Below are 22,571 nucleotides of genomic sequence, written 5' to 3' on the forward strand. Positions count from 1 at the left end.
AAATATGGTCACAGAATTGTTTCCCTTCATCACTGGGACTCTAGTCCTGGAAGACAGAAACTGTTTCATTCTTCTCTACATCCCTAGTAAAACACTTGACCAAAAGTATTTCTTAATTCTAAGCAGCTAAACAAAGTAAGAAAGAAAGGGAAGTAGGGAAGAGAGAGAGAGACAAAGAGACAGAGAGACAGATAGACCAAGACCAGAAGGAAGCCAATCTCACTTAAGAATGAAGTAACAGTTTGTGGAGTGCCTGTCACTTGCCCCACAAAGGACATTATGGCGGGGAAGAAGTCCTAATGCCTGATGCCAGGCTTAGAGTCACATGAGCAGGAGACGGGCAGGGTTAGAGGAGTCGCACGTATACAGATGCACCACAGCCTCAACTGTGACAGTGCATTCTAGTTCTACAAGATGTTTGGTAAGGTATAAACAGAGCACACTTGGCAGTTTTTAGTTCTACAAGATGTTTGGTGAGGTATACACAGAGCACACTTTGCAATTCATTTATTTTCTTCTTTTTTCTTTTTTGTTTTTTTGAGACAGGGTTTCTTTGTATAGCTCTGGCTGGAACTTGCTCTGTAGACCAGGCTGGCCCAGAACTCGCAGAGAGTGGCTGCTTTTGCCTCCCAAGTGCTGAGATTAAAGGCATGCACCACCACTGCCTGGCTTCATTAATTTTCTTAATGTAACAGGAAAAGTATTGGGTGTTTTTTTTTTGTTGTTGTTGTTGTTGTTTGTTTGGCTGGTTGGTTGGTTTTGGGGGGTGTGGGGAGGGATTAAGACAGGATTTCTCTGTGTAGCCCTAACTGTCCTGGAACTCGGTCTGTAGACCAGGCTGGCCTTGAACTCACAGCCACCTGCCTCAGCCTCCGTAGGATTAAAGGCACCAACCACCACTAACCACTCAGCAAGTATTGTTTTAAATTTAAATATTGCTGTTTTGGGGCCAGCAAGATGGATTAGTAAATAAAGATGTTTGCTCTGCAAACCCAGTGACCTGAGTGAGTTTGAGCTTTAAGACCCAAATAGAGGAAGGAGAGAAACTGACTCTCACAAGTTACCTTCTGACTTCCACATGGGTGACATGGCACAATTATGTCCACATATATACACATGCACACACAAAGTAAATGAGTAAATAAACATTAATTTAAAAAATCTAAAGTAACCTGGGTGTGGTGATGGTGGCACATGCCTTTAATATGCACTGGGAAGACGAGGCAGGCAGATCTTTGTGAGTTTGAGGCCAGCCTGGTCTATAGAGTGAGTTCTGGGATGGCAAAGGCTATTTATTACACAGAGAAACCCGGTCTAGAAAAAACAAAACCAAACAAACTAAAGAAGCTTCCCACAGCAACAGAGTCCCCTTGGCTTGAACAGCAGCAGGACTAATGAAGTATGCAGCTTGATTATTAGTCAGTAATCTCTTAGACAGATCTAGCGCCATGGTCATATTAGGTGATTACATGGGGAAACTAAGTGAACACATCATTTTACTCAAAATAAAAGTATTCTGAAATTTATATAGAAATTTTGTTTTAATAAGAAATAAAATAGTTTAAATAAACTATATATTTATAATAAAAATAAACCTAAATCTAATAACAGTCAAACCATGGCTCTTTTTGTTTTGAGTCAAGGTCTTGATATGTAGGCTTGGCTGGCTTGGAAGTTACTATATAGATCAAGCTGGCCTCAAACTCAAAGAGATCTCAAACTTTGATTCATTTCTTTAGTTTATTTTTGTTTGTTTTTGAAAGAGGGTCTCATCACTTAGCCCTGTCTGGCCTTGAATTCACAAAGATCCACCCAGCTCAACCATGGTTCTTTTCTTGAAGGTGTGTTTTAGTCTTATTTGTGTCCATGCTTACGTGCATGTATAAGCGAGGGTCTGTTGACGCCAGAAGCAGGGTCCTGAATCATCTGAAGCCAGACTGATTACAGGTGGTTTTGATCTCCCTGACATGAGTGCTGGGAACCAAACTTGGGTCCACTGAAAGAACAGCAACACTCACACACTGAGCCATCTCTCTAGGCCCTGAACCTTGGTTTTTAAGTAGATTGTCTTTTTTAACAAGTTGAATGGAAAGTAACCAAAAAGCATTTCCGCTGGGAACAATGGTCTCCAAAAGACAGCATTTATGCAACTGATCTCCAAGCTGAATTACCTGCTTGGGTGAAGCAGCACCGGTTCATTTTAAAGTGTCTGGCAGATAAACGATACTCGTTCACGCTTGGGGACTTGACAGGCGTCTTCTCTGTCACTTCAAGGAGAACTGGCAGCACTGGCTGCCAATGATAAATTCTGAGCTCTAGAATTTTGGAAAATTTGTACATACCACCACGAGCTGGATGACCTCCCAGTATTTTAAATGGTTTTCTGATGAAATTGGCAGTAATAGTAATCAACGTTATTTACAGAAACTACCCAGTGAGGTCAGCCAACACTAGAAGAGCAGCATAATCCAGCAAGTAAGGATTTTCCAGCGAGTGCCATGCGGTGCTACAGATGCACAAAGAGCGCGGATGGCGCCCAGACTGCACCAACTGCACCAGAGGAAACCAGCGCTCTTCCCACGTTCGCACAGCAGCACAGGGCAGTCAACACCATCCAAACTGCTAAAATGTTCCTTTCTCAACTACCCATTTGCATAGAGCAATCTGTCACAGCAGATCACATGCTCACACAGATGTAAGGCCAGCTATGTTAGCCAGACACTAAAGAGATTCACAAAACAAAAATGCTGGGTTTTGTAATAAAAAAAAAATTATGTTAACATTTAATGGCCTTATCATTATTGTTATTAAAAAATAAATTGCAAGCTGAGCATGATAACACATTCTTATAATCCCAGCACTTGAAAGTAGAGATGGGGGGGGGGGTTGCTGCAAATTCAAGCACAGCCTGATTTATGTAACAAGTTTCAGAACAGTGAGGGCTGCACAGTGAGATCTTGTCACTGAGCAAACAAAAAAAGAAATTTCAAATATTTTAATTTCCCTACAATAAATAGCAACAGTTAAAACTCAGTCAAGGGCTGGAGATGGTTCAGTGGTCAAGAGCACATACGACTCTGCCAGAAAACACGAGTTCAGTTCCTATTACCCAGGCAGCTCACTCCGTCTGAAACTCCTGCTCCAAGAGATCTGAGGTCCTCCACAAACCTGCCTGCACACACCCAAAGACATATACATAATTTAAAATAATAAAATAAAAATCTATAAAACCTGCTCAATAATTCTCAAGAGTAGAAAGAGGCCCTGAGAACAAAAAGATCAGAACTGCTGATATAAGCAATGTGTGCATTAGCTTCTCGCCAGCAGGGGAAGCCAGCCTCCTATTAACAAGGAATAATTCACACCAACAGCTCTAAAATAGCAAAGCTCCGAGAGGCAACTACTGCTGATTGAGTGCTAGATTCTAGTCTGGGCATTGCCCCCCACCCGCCAGAAGAAAAAAAAGACCGAGGGGAGGCGAGGGAAAGGATAAAATGGGCATTTTGCAAATCATTCAAGCAGTCTCCCCTGAAATGTCGATGCAGTTCCGCCCTGTAGGTAGTCACTCTCCAACCACTGTGCTTACCTTCCACCAGACTCTCCTGCAAGGGTGTCAACACCAGCAAATCTAGACATTTAGGAGCATTAAAAAAAGATGTTTTGCAGGTCTGGGAAGATGGCACAGTGATTAAGAGCACTGGCTGTTCTTCTAGAGGACCAGCATTCAATTCTTATCAGCCATAGTTATCTGTTAACTCCAGTTCTAAGGGATCCTACACTCTCTTCTGACTTCCACAGACACACGGTGCACAGCCATATATGTAGGCAAGGCAAAATAAACATAAAATAAGAATTAAAAATTGAATTAGTTTTGGGGTTCTTATTTATTTTAAAATATTTATTTATTTACTATGTATACAATATTCTGTCTGTGTGTATGTCTGCAGGCCAGAAGAGGACACCAGACCTCATTACAGATGGTTGTGAGCCACCATGTGGTTGCTGGGAATTGAACTCAGGACCTTTGGAAGAGCAGGCAGTGCTCTTAACCACTGAGCCATCTCTCCAGCCCTGTTTTGGGGTTCTGAGATAGGGTCTCACTCTAACCCACACTCACTATGCAGCCAAAGTTGGCCTTCTAATTCATGGGTGATCTTCTTTCTGCCTTTGCTCTTCGTGTCCTGAGAGTAGAGCTATGAGCCACTAATGCCCGTCTAGTTTATGAGTTAATTTCCATTACCATACCAACTTTTTGGCTCTTCTTCTTATGACTTTTTTGTTGTTGTTTTTGTTTTGTAAGACAGGGTTTCTCTAGCTCTGTAGACCAGGCTGGCCTTGAACTCACAAAGATCTGCTTGTCTTTACCTCCAAAAGCATGAAAGCGTGCACCACAACTGCCCTGCAGATTCTTTCTTCTTGGGGTTGTTTTGGAGATCAAATCTTGCAATATAGCCTGAGCTGGACTTGAACTCAGATATGTAACCCACTCAGGCCTGGAACTCACAGAAATACTCCTGCCTCAGCCTCCCTAGTATCCTTTGTTTTGAATGCAAAGTATAAAACCATAAGAAGGGCCGGGCGTGGTGGCATATGCCTTTAATCTCAGCATTTGGGAGGGGCAGAGGCAGGCAATCTCTGAGTTCGAGGCCAGCAAGTTCTAGGACAGCCAGGGATATACAGAGAAACTCTGTTTTAGGAGGAGAAAAAAGTTTTTGAGACAGGATCTCATGAAGTAGCCCAGGCTGGCCTAAAATTTATGGTTCTCTTGCCTCACCCTGAGTGTTAAGATCACAAGTGTACACTATCCCACCCACCCAGATGGAAGAAGGAAATGCTCACTGTGTTCATCTAGGAAAAAGCACATTAACCACTCCTTGCCCTACACACCATGAACAAACAATCTTTAAAAGAGACAAAAGACCTTTCACACCAGAAAGTGTGAACAGAGAAGCCACTACTAACTGCTCCTCTGGGACCTATGCAGAAATGACAGCAAAGGCTGAGAGCATGTGACCCACACAAAGGGTTGGAGCTCAACTTGGTGGTATTATGTTGCAATCTCATCATTCGACAGACTGAGGCAGGAGGATTACCACATGTTTGAGGCTAGCCTGAACTATATAGTGAGTTCTAGGTCAGCTTGGGCTAAAGAGATGCTGTCTACATAACAAAACAAAACTACCCCACAAGCATCAATCTATTACTTTAAACATCTTTTTGCCAGAAGGAAGATAAAAGACTTATTTAATAATAATTTACCTTAAAATGGTAATACACACAGCAAAATATTCAAAAGGTATTGGAAAGGCAGCCTACATTCCATTCTCTGCTGCCTCTCAACCAACAGCCCTTTGTCTGAGACGGGCCTCCAAGAGCTAACACTAAAGCTGCAGTTCCCAAAGTGTCACAGGGACTCAGAGACCTCTCACTTTTGTGGTAATAGGACAGTCTTTCCCCTTTTCTCTTACAAGCTATGGTGGCATTTCCCACAGGGCATGTGTTATAACTCTGACAGCCAGTAGAGATGCTAAGCAGCTGTGGGTTGGCAATCAGATATGCAAACAGATATGAAGGAGATTCATAAAAATATAAAATAATGCCACATTTCATACTAGAGTCTAGAAGCTCTACAAAATACACATAAAATTATGCTAGTCACATTAACAGGAAATAGGTATTTATTTTCAAAATATATTAATGTTTTAAATTTTCCTGTTTTAATTATCATAAATGTCAATAGGAATTCTTAACAATTCATATGAATACAAAGGAGACCTAAGACCAGTCTGAGAACCACTGGCCTGGGTATGCACTTAGGCACTCATTCATTCACCGACTATGTGGAGTGAGCGAGTGCAGGTCCTGTACAGACAGGGTCAGAGGAATACCTAAGGTGTCTGTCCTTGTCTTCAGTCTTGTTCTGAGGCAGGATCTCTTCACTGCTGAATACATCACGTTAGTTGGCTGTCAAGCTTCTGGGGATTCTATTGTCTCTGCCTCCCAGCTATAGATGGGTTAGGACTACAAAAGCAAGCTACTGTATCAGTCTTTTTTTCTGTGATCCCAATGCTCTACCCGCCAAGCCATTTCCCAAACCCCTAGGCATTTACAAATGCATGCTAAGGCTGGGAGCAGTGATTATTCCTGTAACCACACACTTGAGGATAGAGACAGGAGGATCAGTAGTTCTAGGCCATCTAGAGCTACATGAGACCTTGTCTCAATAGACAAAATGGGAGTATGGTAGCCACACCTTTAATCCCAGCACTTGGGAGGCAGAGACAGGTGGATCTGAGTTTCAGGACAGCCTGGTTGATGCAGTGAGATCCTGCATCAAATAAAAACAAACCAACAAAGGCTAGCCAGGTGCCTGGTGCATTTAAAACATTTCCCACATAAGCCTGTCAATCTGAGTGTAATCCCCACATAAGGTGGAAGAAAAAAAGACTTCTCCAAGTTGCTGTGACTCCACACATGCACGTGTGCATTCATGCCATGGCGTGTGCTCTCACAGAGACAATAAGTTAAAGCAGGTCAGTTGTTTACTTTTAAAGCTGCTAACCAGTGGTCATCTACTGCCTCATTTTGGAAATGTTGATGATGTGTTCGAACAGGTTCTGGAAAGGAAGCCACTTCTTTACCTGGAGCTACACAGTGCTGCATTTATTTGGCCACAAATACAAGTTTAAGGTGGAGACTGCTGCGTTTTCCCAACCCTCTTAACTCTTCAGTGTATAAAGGTGGAGTGACTCTAACCCCGGAAGGAGCGTTAAGTCAGAAGGCAGTAACTTACATGACTGAACAGCGAGATCAAATGCATTTCTATGAGGGGAGAGGAAAGAGAACACAGTGATTTCTGACTTGTCTGGACTAACCCTCTCTCAGATAACAAATATAAATGCTAGCTAATGGACACTTAAGGACCCGAAGGCAACCCAAACAGGCTCCAAGTGAGCATGAAGAAGAAGGAAAAGCAGTGCCAGTTCCTCAGAGGGTTTCAGAGTGTTCTCTAGCACAAGGCTTAGTCCAGCAGGAAAAGTACATGGGTTTTAGTGTGAGTTTCACATACATGTTAACTCTATTCCCTAGTTTTGTGATCTAACGTTAAACAGGAAAGAAGTCGGGCTGGAGAGATGGCTCAGTGGTTAAGAGCATTGCCTGCCCTTCCAAAGGTCCTGAGTTCAATTCCCAGCAACCACATGGTGGCTCACAACCATCTGTAATGAGGTCTGGCGCCCTCTTCTGGCCTGTAGGCATACAGACAGAACATTGTATACTAAATAAATAAATATAAAAAAAAAAAACAGGAAAGAAGTCAACCTGTTATTTCAAAGGAAAAAAATAAAAAGAAACAAAAGAAAAATTTTTTTTTAAAAATTATGTTATGTGTGGTATGTGATGTGTGTGCAGGCGCCATGAAGGAGTCCAGCGTCCTGCTCTATTGCTCTCTGTCTCATCTCCCTGACCCTGAAGGTTGCCATGTCAGTTGCGCTTCCATGATCTGTAGGAAAACAAGGAAATTGCCTGCTTTCATACGGGGGCTAAGGATTCAAACTCAGGTCCTCATGCTATGTAACAAGTGCTCTTACCCACTGAGCCACCTCCCTAGCTCATTTTATTTTAGCCCAGGCTAGAAGTTATATGTAGTCAAGAATTACCTTGACCTCTCAAGTGCAGGGTATTTCCTGGGCACTGAACTCAGGTTGTCAGGCTTGGCAGCAAACCCCTTTACCCAATGAGCCATTTTGCTGGTCCAGAAAAATAATTTCTATTGAGCTCTTCTGGACCAGAATGTATATTAAGATATCCTATCTCATTTCATTCTTAAAACAGCTCTATGAAGTTAGAAATTATGATTTCATCTTTTCATCTAAAAGAAACAAAGAGATGAACTAGGCAAGTCTATCCAAGTCCAAAGCATAAAAATTATACTCTTTCTACTTCCAAAGGAAGCAGGACTAACACAACACCGCTCTGTTTCCCCTACTGTAAATTCAAAGGCCCCAAAATAAAAGCTCTAAGATTTCAGTCTTTTCAGTCTAAAGAGTGACAAGGAGCTAAGATCCCAGTCAGCAGAAACTCAACCTAGGGGCAGCACAAGCTGCATGTATGGGGCCTTTTTATCCGCTCATGAGTAACTCAGCACTGAGTGTTGGGAACACACCCATGTTTACAAGACGGCTGCTGCTCAGCCTTGGTAAATGATCAACTGGATTCTCAAGATATAGATCAGGTCAGTGGAACTTTCCAGCTATCTAAGGAAGCACTGCACAACTGCCCACTGAAGGACACAGGATCCAACAAGAACCAAAAACTCACAACAAAAGCAGATCAAGATCCAGGCACCATTTATCTTTTCACGAAAGAATTAACAAGAATCTAAATACGGTACTCTGCTCCTGCCTCAGAATCTGCATGCCAGCCCATTTTCTGAACTCCCGGCAAACGACACTTAATTTCTCCTTCTACATTTGGTTCCATGGAAAAAATCTTTGTCACACACAAATTTAGACTCAATCAAGCCCTGACCCCAGACACATAAACACACCTTTTACATACCTGGTTGGATTCTAAATAAACAAGAACACCCATGTTAGAAAGAATAAAAGCCCGAGCAAGGAACATTTTATTTCCAAAGCTCCACATGCAAACTGCTCACTAAAGAAGAAAATTAACTTTATCAGCTTAGGAGAAACAAAACAGCTCGTGATCTCGTGGTTTTAAATCAGATCACAGGCTAATTCCCCGTCCAGAAGCAGACAATTCTGGCTTAGAGGTAAAGCGGTGATGCACCTCTAAACAGCAGCGGCTTCCACCATCCCATTACACTGCTTGCTCTGAAAGCCCCTTCTAACCTAGGTTTACTCAGCTTCACTGGCTTAGAGAAAAAGTAAGCACATTTCCAGAGCCACATTTACAAAAATAACAAGGACCCACTTAACACCTTCACAAACAGATGCTCAACTGGCCAAGGAATGCTTAAGGGATCTCATTCATTCATCCTTTGTATATATATATGTGTGTGTGTGTGTGTCTGTCTGTTTGTCTGTCTGTCTGAGCTCAAGCTATGATGCCAATGTGAAAGCCAGATGACAGCCTACAGGAGTCAGTTTTCTCCTTCCACCATGCAGACCCCAGACAGAAAACTCAGGTGGTCAGGCTTAGTGGCAAGCATCTTTACCCACAATGCCATCTTGCCTGCCCTCACCTCATCCATTTTTGCTAATCCTTACATATTCATTCTCCTATGGGTCTGTCTCTACATAAAATAATTTCTTCAATATGCAGAATAAAAATAACTCATAAAGATATATCTTTATTACTGAATGCTTATAGGAAGTTCTAAAACAGATCTGTCTAACAGAAATATAGCTTAAAACTCTACAGTAGTCATGTTAAAGTAACCTTATTTTTAATCATTTACTTAACCTAATATATCTAAAATGTATCAATAATATCATTTCTATAAAAATTGAGACTTGTGGGCTGGAGAGATGGCTCAGAGGTTAAGAGCACTGACTGTTCTTCCAGAGGTCCTGAGTTCAATTCCCATCAACCCACATGGTGGCTCACAGCCATCTGTAATGAGATCTGGCGCCCTCTTCTGGCCTGCAGGCATACATGGAGGCTGAACACTGTGTACATAAAAAATAAATAAATCTTTAAAAAAAAAATTGAGACTTGTTTATTTTTTTCGTTACTAATTCTTCAAACTTCAGTGTGTTAGCTTCTAGCACCGCTTTTAGACTAACCACTTTCCAATGCTCCAAAACCATAAGCAGTGTAGAGACCACTACAACAGACAGCAGAAGTCTGACAGACGGTGGCTCACAACTACCCATAACTGCAGTTCCAAGGGACCTGACCACCTCTTCTGACCTCTGGGGATACCAGGCATGCACATGGTGCACATATGTACATAGAGGAAAACACTCATACACAGAAATTAAAATAACATTAAATAAAATTTAATGTTTTTAAAACAAATTAAATAAAAGGCTAAGACTAGAAGACACCCTTTACAAATATGTACACAAGCCAAACAGTCATGTGGAAAGTACATTATCAGTACAAGTTTAAGGCAATACAAGCTAAAATCACAGGAAATACCATTTCATACCTACTGAAATAAAATATTGACCACAGCAAATGTAGACAGGACATGGGCCAGGTAGAGCTCCCATGGACCAATGACAGGAAGGTAAAATGGGGCGGCTATCTTGGAGAGTTGCTTTCAGTTTGTTGTAACATAAACTACTTCTACACTGGTTTGGCATGCCCATTCCTAAGTAGCCATCGAAAGGAAGTAAAAATGTTTGACTATGGAAGACTGAGTGACTGAGCACGGTGATGCATCCCTGTAACCCCAGGTGGAGGCAGGGAGATTAGAGCTTAAGGACAGCATCAGCTAGTCAAGGCCAGTCAGGTTTACACAAGACAAGCTCCCATCATGCCTCCACATCCCTTACCCTAAAAGAGATTTAAAAATAACCATGGGCTGATGAGACAGTTCAATGGGTGAAGACACTTTCCAGTAAGCCTGACAATCTGGGTGAGAGTCATCCCTGGAACTCACAAGGTACAGGGGCAGAAACAAATCCCTGAAGTTTTCTTCTGATTTCCCCAAGTACACACAAAGGAGAATTTTAAAACTTAAAAAACAACAACAACAACAACAACAACAACAAAAAAACCAAAACATAAGCCATCAAACCAGTAGAAAAGGACGGACACAGTCTGTTGCATTTATACAATGGAGATAAGACAGAAATGGACTTCTAATACAAATCTCAAAAACAGCAAATCAATGAAGCCAAGAACAAAAAAGCAAAATAATGTGTAGCTTATTTATATGAAATTCTGAAATAGGGAGAACTAACCTAGCAAAATAAAACTAAGAGTTAGCAGCGACAAAGGTGTAGGCAGAACCAAATGGGAAAGGGTATGAAGGAACTTTCCAGAATGATGGCATAAAATGTTCTATTTGAGGCTTGGGGATAAACTGATATACACAACTGTCAAACTCACTGAGCTGCACAGTTAAAGGTCCTGTGATAACTAACCTACTTCCTGCCTTGAAAGTTGCAGGCTATAGGGCCAAAAAAAGCAACACTCAGCAGACGCTAAGTCCGCGGTGAGCAACCTTACAGATGAAGCCTGGAGGAGGCTCACTCAGATGCTCATCGTTCTCATCACAGCCACAGGAGCCCACACAATCCTTCGGTCTTGCTAATGAGTGACTCACAAATGAGATGAAGGCACGCAAACACAACTAAGATAACATGCTTATCTCTGAGATCTTACTCCAGTCAATGTCCAAAGAAGGATGCTGGCAAAGGTAACAGAAGAAAGGCAAGAAGAAATGAAGTATAGGAGAAGACAGAAGATGTTTGCAGTGTTAGGGAACAGTCTAGTCAGTCAAGTGTGGAAGGAGACTGAGCATGAAGCTATTCAGCATGCTTGATGTGAGAAGGAAAACACAGGTGGAGAAGCTATGCCTCCCTGGGTATGCTGGCACACACCTTTAATCCCACTGCTCAGGAGACAGAGGCAGGTGAATCTGTTTGTTGGGGACCAGCCTGGGCTACATAGCAAGTTCCAGAACAGCCAGGGTTACATTGTAAGACCCTGTTCCCCAAAACAAAACAAACAAAAAGAAGTTATGCCCCCACTTTTAGCCTCCTCCCCAGTTTCCCAGAAGCAGCGATAAGATTCTCCAAAGCTACAAACAGGTACACTTTGATTGAGTATCATGCCAAGTGGCAAAATGCTTTAGGTCATGTTCCTTATACCACCCAGCAACTTTTATTGCCACCAGTCACAGCCTAAATATTTTGGCAAGGGGGGGGGCACTGTATGTGAAAATCCCCTTAGCAGACTTTAATCTCCCCTGTGTTACAGGGGAGAAAACAACCTGAGGACTTTTCCTGTTGTCCACAAGACAGCCCAAGCTAAGTGCAGGAAAGGCTGACGGAGAACCATGTGCTTCCTGGTAGGAAACAAAGCAACCAAGCATGTGGCAGGGCTTCTGCGCATTCCAACAAGGATGTGCATTGTGAAATGTCACTGTGGAAACAGGAGACAAGCTGACTTCAAAGAAGGGAAAGAGCAGGAATTGCAAACTAGGACAGTGCGATGAGTAAGGAACTCCCTACGTGTCTGTGCTTGAACCACAGTGCGAGGAAGCTCAAGTGCCATTCCATCCCACTGGAGACATCGCCAACTGTTCCACACTTAGTACTTGCTGGACACAAGCTATGGAACCGAAACCAACCTGATGTCACAACTAACACTGAGAGGAGAATACACACTCAGAAAGGATAACAAGTCTCCTGAGACCAAAGTTTACCTGCTGCTTTTTTATAACACGCGCACAGACATACACACACAGAGTTTTATATTCACTTCAAACTCAACCAAATGCAATCCACAGCTCTGTACTAGCTGCTCAGTGTGCTGGCTAATTTTATGTCAACTTGACACAAGCTACAGTCATCTGAGAGAGAGAAATGGCAACTGAGAAAATGCCTAAAATCGGGCTGTAGGCAAGCCTGAGGGCATTTTCAATACAGAACTGAAGTGAGAGGGTGGAGCCACCCCAGGGTAGGTGGCTCTGGGTATACAAGACAGCAGGCTGGGCAAGCCGTGGAGGACCAGCCAGTTGGCAACACTTCTCCATGACCCCTGATTCAGCTCCCGCTCCAGGTTCCTGCCTTGAGCTTCTGCCCCAACTGCCTTCCAGGACAGACAGTTTTATGGAAGTCTAAGCAAAATAAACCCTTTCTTCCCCAAGGTGTTCTTGGTCATGATATTCATCCCAGCAACAGAAACGCAACTAAGATGCTCAGAAACATGAAAAAAGCAACATGGAATCTGTAAGTGTTTAAGATAAACTAAACGCTTGCCACACCACGACCTAGAAATACTAGACAAAGTGTAGCACAGAAAGAAAGGGAACCTCCAGACGGCTAGACTTGAAGGAGGAAGTGAAAAACCGCAACAGTGCACATGACCTGACAGAATGACTGAGAGGGCTAGGAGATGGTTTTAATAACTTCCGGGCCTGGGTTTTGTAAACCAAATCAAAGCAGACCTTGTCTTGGTGTTCCAGAGCCAGAGAGCCAGAATCTAAGACTCTTACTAGAGCAGACGGAAGGACTAGGGGAACACTCACAGTTATAGGGAACATCAAGAGCCCACCACTGTTCAGGTTAGAGGCAGATAGGAAGACATGGTTCTTCTGAGAAAATTCGTATGGATTTGGGATTCAAGATTATAATCCTAACTATAGTACCTCAGTGTTCTATATGGAATTCCAAACCACACATTTACAATCAAAATTAGCCTAAGCCAAAGCTCAAACCAGGGCATTAAAGAAACATAAAATCAAACCAAGTTTTGAGAAATACAGGTTAACTCCTGGCCTTAAAAGAATACCATCATGCTGGGCAGTGGTAGTGCACGCCTTTAATACCAGTACTTGGGAGGCAGAGCCAGGTGGACCTCTGTAAGTTTGAGGCCAGCCTGGTCTACAAAGCAAGTTCCAGGACAGCCAGGGACTGTCTCACAGAGAAACCCTATCTTGGAAAAAAAAAACAAAAAAAAGAAACAAAACAAACTATTTATGCCTACACCAAAGCTGAAAGACAATAATGTAAGCTAAAGGGAATGAGTCCCTTTGGCTACCACATAAAATAACTTAGAAGAAAAGAACTAACTGGCTGGAGATAAAGGATGGAATTCCTTAACATTAACCTAAAGACTCTGAACTAACAGGAAGCAATGAGGGTAAATTTTGGGGGAAGTAATATGATTTGAAGTGAACCGCAGCCCGATTATCCCGTAGTGACATGTTGGGTGGATGCAGGAAGAGAAACTGTGGGTTTTAAGTAAACTTAGGAAATGGCTTTGGAAAGATTTTAGAATATCCTAAAGACAGATGCTTCAAAAAGAAAGGGGCAGGAAAAAAGGTTATAGAAGTGGAAATTTAACGGGCCACTATGTGGCAGGAGAGAGTGGGTGGAAAGGTACACAGGCTAAGAATATTTAGAGACTTATCAAAGATACAGTTAAAAGAATTTACTGGATTTGGTAAATTGGGGAGCAGAGATGACTTTGAGGTTTGGGCCCAAGTAAGAGCACAGAGTGCAGTACACTCCTGCCCCTGAAACACATCAGGGCTATGCAGGCGGGGTTGCTGGATTGGAGAGAAGCTTCTTAACCTCAGGGATCGCTACAAAGTGTCTAGGAGAAGGGAAGGAGAGGCCTTGAACTTGAAATCATCCTGGGGATGACAGGTGCACTCCACTGTGCCCAACAATTACCACACTAGAGACTTTTCTCCAACCCCGGGCTGTGGGGAAAGCCCTTCTTCTTCCCCCACTTTCCAGACAGCTGGAGTGAGGGAAGGGCTCTCAATTTAAAACAGAAGGTAAAGCAAGGCTTCCCATCCATCCTCAAGTCAGCAGCTGCTGAAACGGTGTCATGCTCAAGCACAGCTAATATCAAATTGTGCTTTTATGGTCATGCTTACTAGGTCAAAAGACAGATATTTGCTTAGAATCTGTCATTTTCTCACCTCTGTTTTTCTAGCACATCTATTTTCAAAGTTTTAAATTATTTCATTTTACATTTACAATAGATTTGCTTGAATAATAGGGCTTCGGCAAGAACTGAAGACCATGTAACTGGATACAGCAAATGCAGACTTCAGGACAGCCTGATTTTCAATGCCCAACTAAAACAATCAGAACACTGCTTCTCAGCCTCTCCTGGAAGAAAAATCCCTAGTTAAAATGGAAAATTTAATATATGTGAATCTTGCAATATAATTATAACCATCCACAAAACTGTACTAGGATTCTTTTATCAGAACCTTGGTCAGAACATAGGACTCACTGATAGTCATGTTCCAATGAACGGTATTTTTCCCGACATCAGAACAGATAGTAAGTTTCACACAAAAGTGCCTAAGACCTGCAGCATACAGAATTTTAAAAGAATCAATATTAATAATGCAGCTCCTAAATTCCTGTCTTTATAAAATTCAAAGTTTTTAACCTGAAACTTAACCTTTTTTTTTTCTTTTGGTTTTTCAAGGTAGGGCTTCTCTGTAGCTTTGGATCCTGTCGTGGAACTAGCTCTTGTAGACCAGGCTGGCCTTGAACTCACAGAGAGTGCTGGGATTAAAGGCATGCACCACCACCGCCTGGCCCGAACGTCTATTTATTTTTGTCTGGGGAGAGGGAGGTCATGAGTACCACACCGTATGTAGATGCTATTGGAGAACCTATGGGAGTCAGTTCTCTCACCAGGTTTGGCAACAAGCGCCTTTAGTGGTTGTAGCATCTGTCAGCACATCTTTATTTGTATTTAACAACAAAAAACTTCCATAAATAAAACTGTGCATCACAAAAATGAGGGGAAAATCACTTTCCAAACAAAGTAGAGTTGAAAACAAAACCAATTGCAGTTTAATATAGCTAGGAACTGCACAGAACAAAGAAATCTCAGATAAAGACAAATCTAATTAGACAAAAGAAAATGTACAGCACTTAGACTTAAGACTCCAGTCTTAGGAGTGCTGTAAGCACCTGAGAGCTTGCTTTCCTAGGACGAATCTGCCCTCTAGTGCATGCTCAGTGATGGCTGCTGTTACTAACCAGGAGACTATACTCATCCCCGAACATCATAATGCTTCATCTCCTTCTTCAGAAGTCCATTTGCACCATTACTGTGAAACCTCTGCCAGTATAATAAATTCAAGTGCCTGTTCTATGCATGCAAAAGGTACTTCACTATTTTTCACACAAAAGTGTGGCACAATTGAGACTCTAAGAATATAATAAAAATGGCTTATAATATAGATTCTCCAGCACGCTAATTTAAATTTTTGATGACTTCTCCTACAGATCTTGTTGTTAATCTTTGAGACAGCGTTTGCTAATATCCCTGGCTTGCCCAGAACTTGTTATGTGGATCAGGCTGGCATCAATCTTCCTGCCTCTGCCTCCCAAGTCACCATACCTACCTAGCTAGAGGTTTATTTCTAGAACAGCTTAAAAGTACCTGAAAGAGGCTGGAGAGGACTCAGTGGTTGAAAGCATGGGCCACTCTTGTAGAGGACCCAGGTTCAGTTCCCAGAACTTACATAGTGGTTCACAGTCATCTCTAACTCCAGCTCTAAGGAATCTGACATCTTCTGGCCTCTGTGAACATCAGGCACACACATGGTGCACAGACACACATGCAGGTGAAACATCCATATACACACAGTAAAAAATTTTTTGTTTTGTTTTGTTTTTCGAGAGAGGGTTTTTCTGTAGCTTTGGAGCCAGTCCTGGAACTAGCTCTTATAAACCAGGCTGGTCTCGAACTCACAGTGATCCGCCTGCCTCTGCCTCCCAAGTGCTGGGATTAAAGGTGTGTGCCACCACTGTCCACTCATATAGCAAATATTTAAAAAATTTAAAGAGCTTATTCTAGATACTGTCTAATCCACAAATCTTTGTCTGAATATACCCTAGAACAATGAAAATACCCAATAACAAAAAAGTCTGTACATGAATGTCCACAGAAACATTATAGTAGCCAAATGTAAAATCTATTAATTAGCACACACATAAACAAAATGTACTATAGTCTTACAATATATTAATCCACAAAGGGTATAAAAAGAAAAGTATAGATAAATGCTACAACATGGATGAACCCTGAAGATATTATGTTAAGTCAAAAAAGCCAGACAGAGGGGCTGGGGAGGCAGCTCAGTGTTTAAGAGGACTTACTGCTCTTATAGAAGACCCACGTGGCAGCTCACCACCACCTGTAACTCCAGTTCCACGGGATCCAACACTCTGGCTGCCATAAGCACACACATGATACAGACAGACATACAGATGAACACTGTACACAGAAATTATCTAAATAAATCTCAAGAAAAAAAAAGCAAATATTGGAATCCCACCCATGAAATGCCCAAAATAAGCAAATATAGACCCAGAAAGTCCATAAGTGAGTTGAGGGTGAAGATGGGAGTAACTAGAAACAAAAAGAATAACTGTGTTGCCTATTACTATGAATATACCCCATGAGCTTGCCAGAAACCAATGAATGGTAAATTCAAAGTCATAATTACTTACAAGTGTCACATTTTGTCTCATTAAAGTATTTTTTTTTTTTGGTTGCTTTTGCTTTGTTTTTGACCAGATTTGGTAGCACACACCTATAATCCCTGCACTCAAAAGGTTGAGGCAAGAGGATCACAGGCTGGAGGCCATCGTAGCTTACATAGACTTAAGACCCTGTTTTATAAACAAACAGTTTGAGGCAAGCATGGTCTACAGAGTAAGTTCCAGGACAGCCAAAGACACACAGAGAAAACCTATCTCCAAAAAACCAAAAACCAAACAGTCAGCGGAAGCTCATGCCTTTAATCCCAGCAAGGAAGAGGCAGGAAGATCTCTGTAAGGAGGCCAGCCTGGTCTACAGAGTGAGTTCCAGGACAGCCAGGACTGTTATACAGAGAAATCCTTTCTCAAAAAAAAAAAAAAAAAAGAAAAGAAAAAAGAAAAAAAGAAAAGAAAAAACAAAAACCAAACAAATAAACAAACAAACCCACAAAACAACCAAAAAAATCATCCAATTATACATTACTAAAGAGACTATTCATTATAGACTATCACGTCGAGATTTCCCATACTGTCAGGTCATGTTTTCCTCTATTTTTACTTATAATAATTGCCAATAGGCTTTCACTCATGACATCCTACACATTTCTGTAGGAGCCCAGCTGGAGGCCTCATTCTTTGACTAAACCACTCAAAGGCCTTGGCCTTGGTGTGTATTCAGGCTTCTAATATACATTCAACTGTAAACTTATCACTGGACAAAGAAAATATCAAGGTATTCAAACAACAAAACCAAAAACAAGGCATGTAGAGAGTCTAGTCAAATGCTAGAAACACCTCCTCCCAATACTGCAGCTATGTCTGATTTCTGTTGAGTGAAATGCTAATTACTCCATGAAAAGTTAATGATTATGCTTGCTTAAAAACTAAGTAAGCTCAGTTCATAATTACTAACTGCTGAGGACTCTGGGAAAGATCACCTATCAATGTTCAGACAGAGAACTATTGACAACGTGAGGTTCCTGGGACAGTCAAAGACACCAACAACTGACAAGCCACCAGATCAGGTGTTTCTGTTGGTTTTCAGAGACCAAGTCTCATTCTGTCCATGTGGACCACAGACTCACTATGTACTCAAGGCCGGCCTTTAACTCCTGGATCCCATGCCTTCACTGCCGGAAGCTAGGATTACAGTCACCATGCCCATCTACCAATTTAAGTCTTAATCTTTATGTGGCTCTAGAACAAATCCTATCTTTTCTGTCTTTGGGACAAACACTACCTAAACTGACATCCCAGGAGGGTTCAACAATAATCTTTTTCTATGTCCAAACATCAAGAACAAGACAAAACCACTTGGGAAAAATAGTACCTTTCAATCTTATATTTTATTGTCTTAGTTTGTTCCTAATCTGTAAGGCTATAGCTTAACATAGTAACTCAGTAACAAGAATTCTGTGCCCACAGCAAGCGTCGTTAAGTTGTGATGAGACTAATGGAATGGACGAAAAGAGCAAATGAGGGCCTGAAGCCCGGCTAGCTACCAGCGGGTAGAGCCAATGCAGCAAGAACTCCATGTGGAGGAGGAGATCAAGAGGCCTGGGTGATGTGAAGCCATGGGAATTTGGACACACTACGTAAGCATTGTACTTTCCTCTACCAAATGTAACAGCATGATTCTGGCCTCTAATTGAAAGAGGGCTTACTCCAACCCTGACACACAAACTCTGGCTTTTTATAGCCTAAACGGCATGCTATTTTAAACATGTGGAGGAAATACATCTTCAGTTACAAACACTGGCTCCTCCGCATCTGTCCTTATTTGTTACTGAGAGATGTGGGGCAGGATGTTTTAGTCTTCTGCACTGGTTTTCCTGTATTGCTTAAATCTGTTTAGAGGAAAAGAAAACACACAATTTCTATAAACTGAAGCAGCTCCCAAAGTTGGGAGGAAAAAAAGCCATGGAAAACATTTAACTCCATTACTTTTCTTTTATATATTAGATAACCCTACAAACCCCTCCCTTGAAGAGACCTTGCATACTTAAGGATGTGGTATCTTTGCAGATTCTAATGTTCTCACTGATAAAATGAGTCCGAATCCCAAAGCAGATGACTTCCTTTGGCATTGCAAGCAGTTATAACTGTAAGTTTTCTGAGACACAGGTCAGAAAAATAAGCAGATCACCCTCGAAGGCCACGTGATTTATCAGAAATTCAAGGCATAAATAATGCTGTACTATACATAATTAAAAGTCCCATATTCATGCACTTTTACTCAGATATTTAGAACATATTCTTATACTCTGGTATATTCCATTATAGCTCTCAAAGAAACTGATTTGGACAGACTTCATTTTACCCCTTTTGTAAGGGAGTCAGTGGGTCATTAATCTCCTGAAAAACATTTCACTACAACAGCCGCCAGCAACAACTCCTTTTCTCAGCTGCCCTCTACCCCGGAGCTCTGTACACAGCTTCAGGACGACTTCCTCCTTAATGAACTTTAGTCAGACCCCTCTCAACCTTTTCTCAACTAAGCCTTGTCTATGCTAGGACTGTAGAGATCAAGTTTAGGAGGAATCCCACTCAGTCAATTTAAAGAGACTGTCCTATGCTGATAACAATAGCCCCAGGTGCCTTTAATAAGAGTCTCATTAGCCAGAATCTTCCATAGCAACAATACTATTAATGTATAATAGAAAAGGTGGGTAGTAGTATCTGAGAGGGGTCTTTCTTCCTTTTACCTCCCTTTCTAGGTCTCTCAGGAATCACTTCTCACATAACTGACTTGCATGTAACCCTAGGTCTCAGATTTTGCTTTGGGTAAGTGCACCCTATGGGACATACCACTGTAATAGTATTATTCAAAGTCAGGGCTAAAAAGATGAAGATTTGCCTGTAGAGTTTGATAGGAAAATAGGGTGGGATTTTAATGGGAAAAAAAAAACATAAAATAAAACATTCCTGTTTGCCAGATGAAGTGACACACACCTTTAATCCCAGCATTCAGGAGGCAGAGGCAAGGATCTTGGTGAATTTGAGACCAGCCTGGTCTACAGGGTTAGCTCCAGGCAAAGCCAGGCCTACACAGTAAGACTCTGTCTCAAACACCACCTTCCTGTTCACAGCAAAGGTGAGTATGTTAATGAGGTGACAGCCCAGCCCACCCCACCCCACCATCTGAAGGTCAGAGGAGCAGCTGAGGAGCTCGGCCTGCCCAGAACTCCCTAGTGCAGGTGCTGGCTGGCTAGTGGTCACTTTCCTAGGGCCTACAGCCCTGGGTTTCTCTTAGTTGTTTCTTACATATGCTAAGAAGACAGGAACTCTTGCTTTTTCAAAGAGAAAGCCTTCAGCTAAAAATAACTAAAATATGGAAAGTGCGAAAGGAATAAACTATCAGAGTTCCTGTCTTTTAATCATTTCTGACTGCTTTCTTTGAGACAAGGGCTCACTCTGAGACCTAGGCTGGCCTTGAACTTCTGGGCTCAAGTGATCCACCTCCACCTATCTTACTCTCCCAAGTAGCTGGACTACAGAGTACACCCCTGTGCCCACTCGACTTTTTTTTTTTTTTTTCGAGACAGGGTTTCTCTGTGGTTTTGGAGCCTGTCCTGGAACTAGCTCTTGTAGACCAGGCTGGTCTCGAACTCACAGAGATCCGCCTGCTTCTGCCTCCCAAGTGCTGGGATTAAAGGCACGCGCCACCACTGCCTGGCCCCTACTCGACTTTCTTATGTTCCTCTGCAATCATGGGGGTGGGAGTGGAACTAAATACTCAACTCAAACATTCAGTCAAAGTTCTGATGAACTGCTAATATTGCCATGCAAAAAATTATCATTTTTTAGGTATACAATTTACATGTTCAGCTTTGTGGTTACCGTTTTCCAAGCTGGGATTATTAAATAAGCAACCTGTAGCTAATTTTTCCTAGCAAACTCTATCTGGGTAAAAACTTCCAACAAGGCAGAGCAGAAGTTTCATTCCCTAGCTCAGAAAAGGAGCGATGACAGCTGCAGTTGGAAACAGGCTCTTGCACAGAAGTCCCCAGTGCGCCAAGTCCACTCTGGACTGATGCAAATACTCACCCCGATCCAGCAGGGAGCGCTGGTGCTGCCGCTGAAGGGACAACTGCCTGAGGTTTTTCTTTCTCATTTTGCTTGAGGAAAGATTTGGCTTCCTTAGATGCAGCGTCTACTTCTTTAGTCACCCTATTTCAAGGAAAGAGACGACAAAAAAAATTTACAAGTGGGATAAGAAGCAAATATTGTAGCAAAGGAAATAAATGAAAACTAGGGACATACTCATTACTGAGTTTTCAGTAAGTTCTGGCCACTGAGTCTCATGATTTAAGTTCACTCTAAGAGTTCTACAAACAGGCGCTTTCCCAGACTGATACTAACAAGTAAAACAACAATGCATGAAATTTTATCCAAGTCTCCTCCATTACATCTGTCAGCGCAAAGACTCCAGCAACCACTCCTGGGTCTCAGCTCACTTGGTTACTAACGTGAAGGCTACAAGATCCCTGCACTATTCCTCACCTAATAGATCGATACTAAGACTCAAAGGGCCAGTGAAAGGTGAGATGGAGAGATGGGAGACAGACAAAACCATTGTCATCATTTCAAAAACAAGAGCAAACAACTAGAAAATACTCCACAGACAAAAGACAAAACACAATTTCCTAAAACTGGACAAATCCAAACTACTCAGGGAGGAGCAGAATGTAACACAATCCTATCCGTTTTCAAATCTGGAAAAACTGCATCAGATAAAACTGAGTTCTAAAAGATCAAATAAGGATACTTAAGATGCCTCATAATCCAGGTAAAGAGAGAAAGAGAAATATGTAATGCATGCTTTGACATGCCAGGCAATAAAAACATTTGGGAAATTTTGTTTAAATTCCAAATTACCAGTAAGCAGGTCCAAAATTACAGTCAGACAGTACATGATAAATATTCAAACGAAGACAGCCCACAAATGAGGGAATCAACCCTCTAAGTTCCATCTGTGAGAGCACACAGGTCTCTACCACCGTCCAGCATACTCTTTCTAATGAAGGCTCCCTCACCGCTGCACTTAATACTGTGTGCTATGGATGTCAGTGGCACTTGGAGTTAAGATGAGGCAAACAGACTCCAGAAGGGGACAGCAGCATCTGCTGCTGTCGTTTGCTAGCACAGCTGAGGTGGGGAGGTTTGCTCTACAGCACTAATACACCAACAGGAAGCTCGTTTGTATTCCTCAGTATTAAAACTGAAATCCAGAGACTACACAATGATGCTAGTGAAAATTCTTCAACACATGATATTTTCCAAACTGGCTGTCACACATTTCCGTCCCACATGCTCTTCCAGAACCTTAAGCAAACCTCTTGAAACTGAATAGATTTATGGCTGTCTCACTAAGGAGTTCTGTGCAAGCAGCTCTATAGG

The 22,571-nt window shown here is 42.0% G+C and overlaps 1 protein-coding gene across 1 annotated transcript in view; it reads right to left on the reverse strand.

Annotated features, from left to right (window-relative positions):
- Positions 1 to 22,571, reverse strand: part of Cfdp1 (craniofacial development protein 1) — an 82,081-nt gene that overhangs the window by 36,663 nt on the left and 22,847 nt on the right. The window contains exon 5 of the mRNA XM_041650944.1: positions 21,219 to 21,341. Within this exon, the coding sequence (XP_041506878.1) occupies positions 21,219 to 21,341 (123 nt within the window). The remainder of the gene's footprint in view (positions 1 to 21,218; positions 21,342 to 22,571) is intronic.

Source organism: Microtus oregoni, unplaced genomic scaffold, assembly GCF_018167655.1.
Source record: "Microtus oregoni isolate MIOR12 unplaced genomic scaffold, Mior012 000004F_ref0000308, whole genome shotgun sequence".
Taxonomy (NCBI): Eukaryota; Metazoa; Chordata; class Mammalia; order Rodentia; family Cricetidae; genus Microtus; species Microtus oregoni.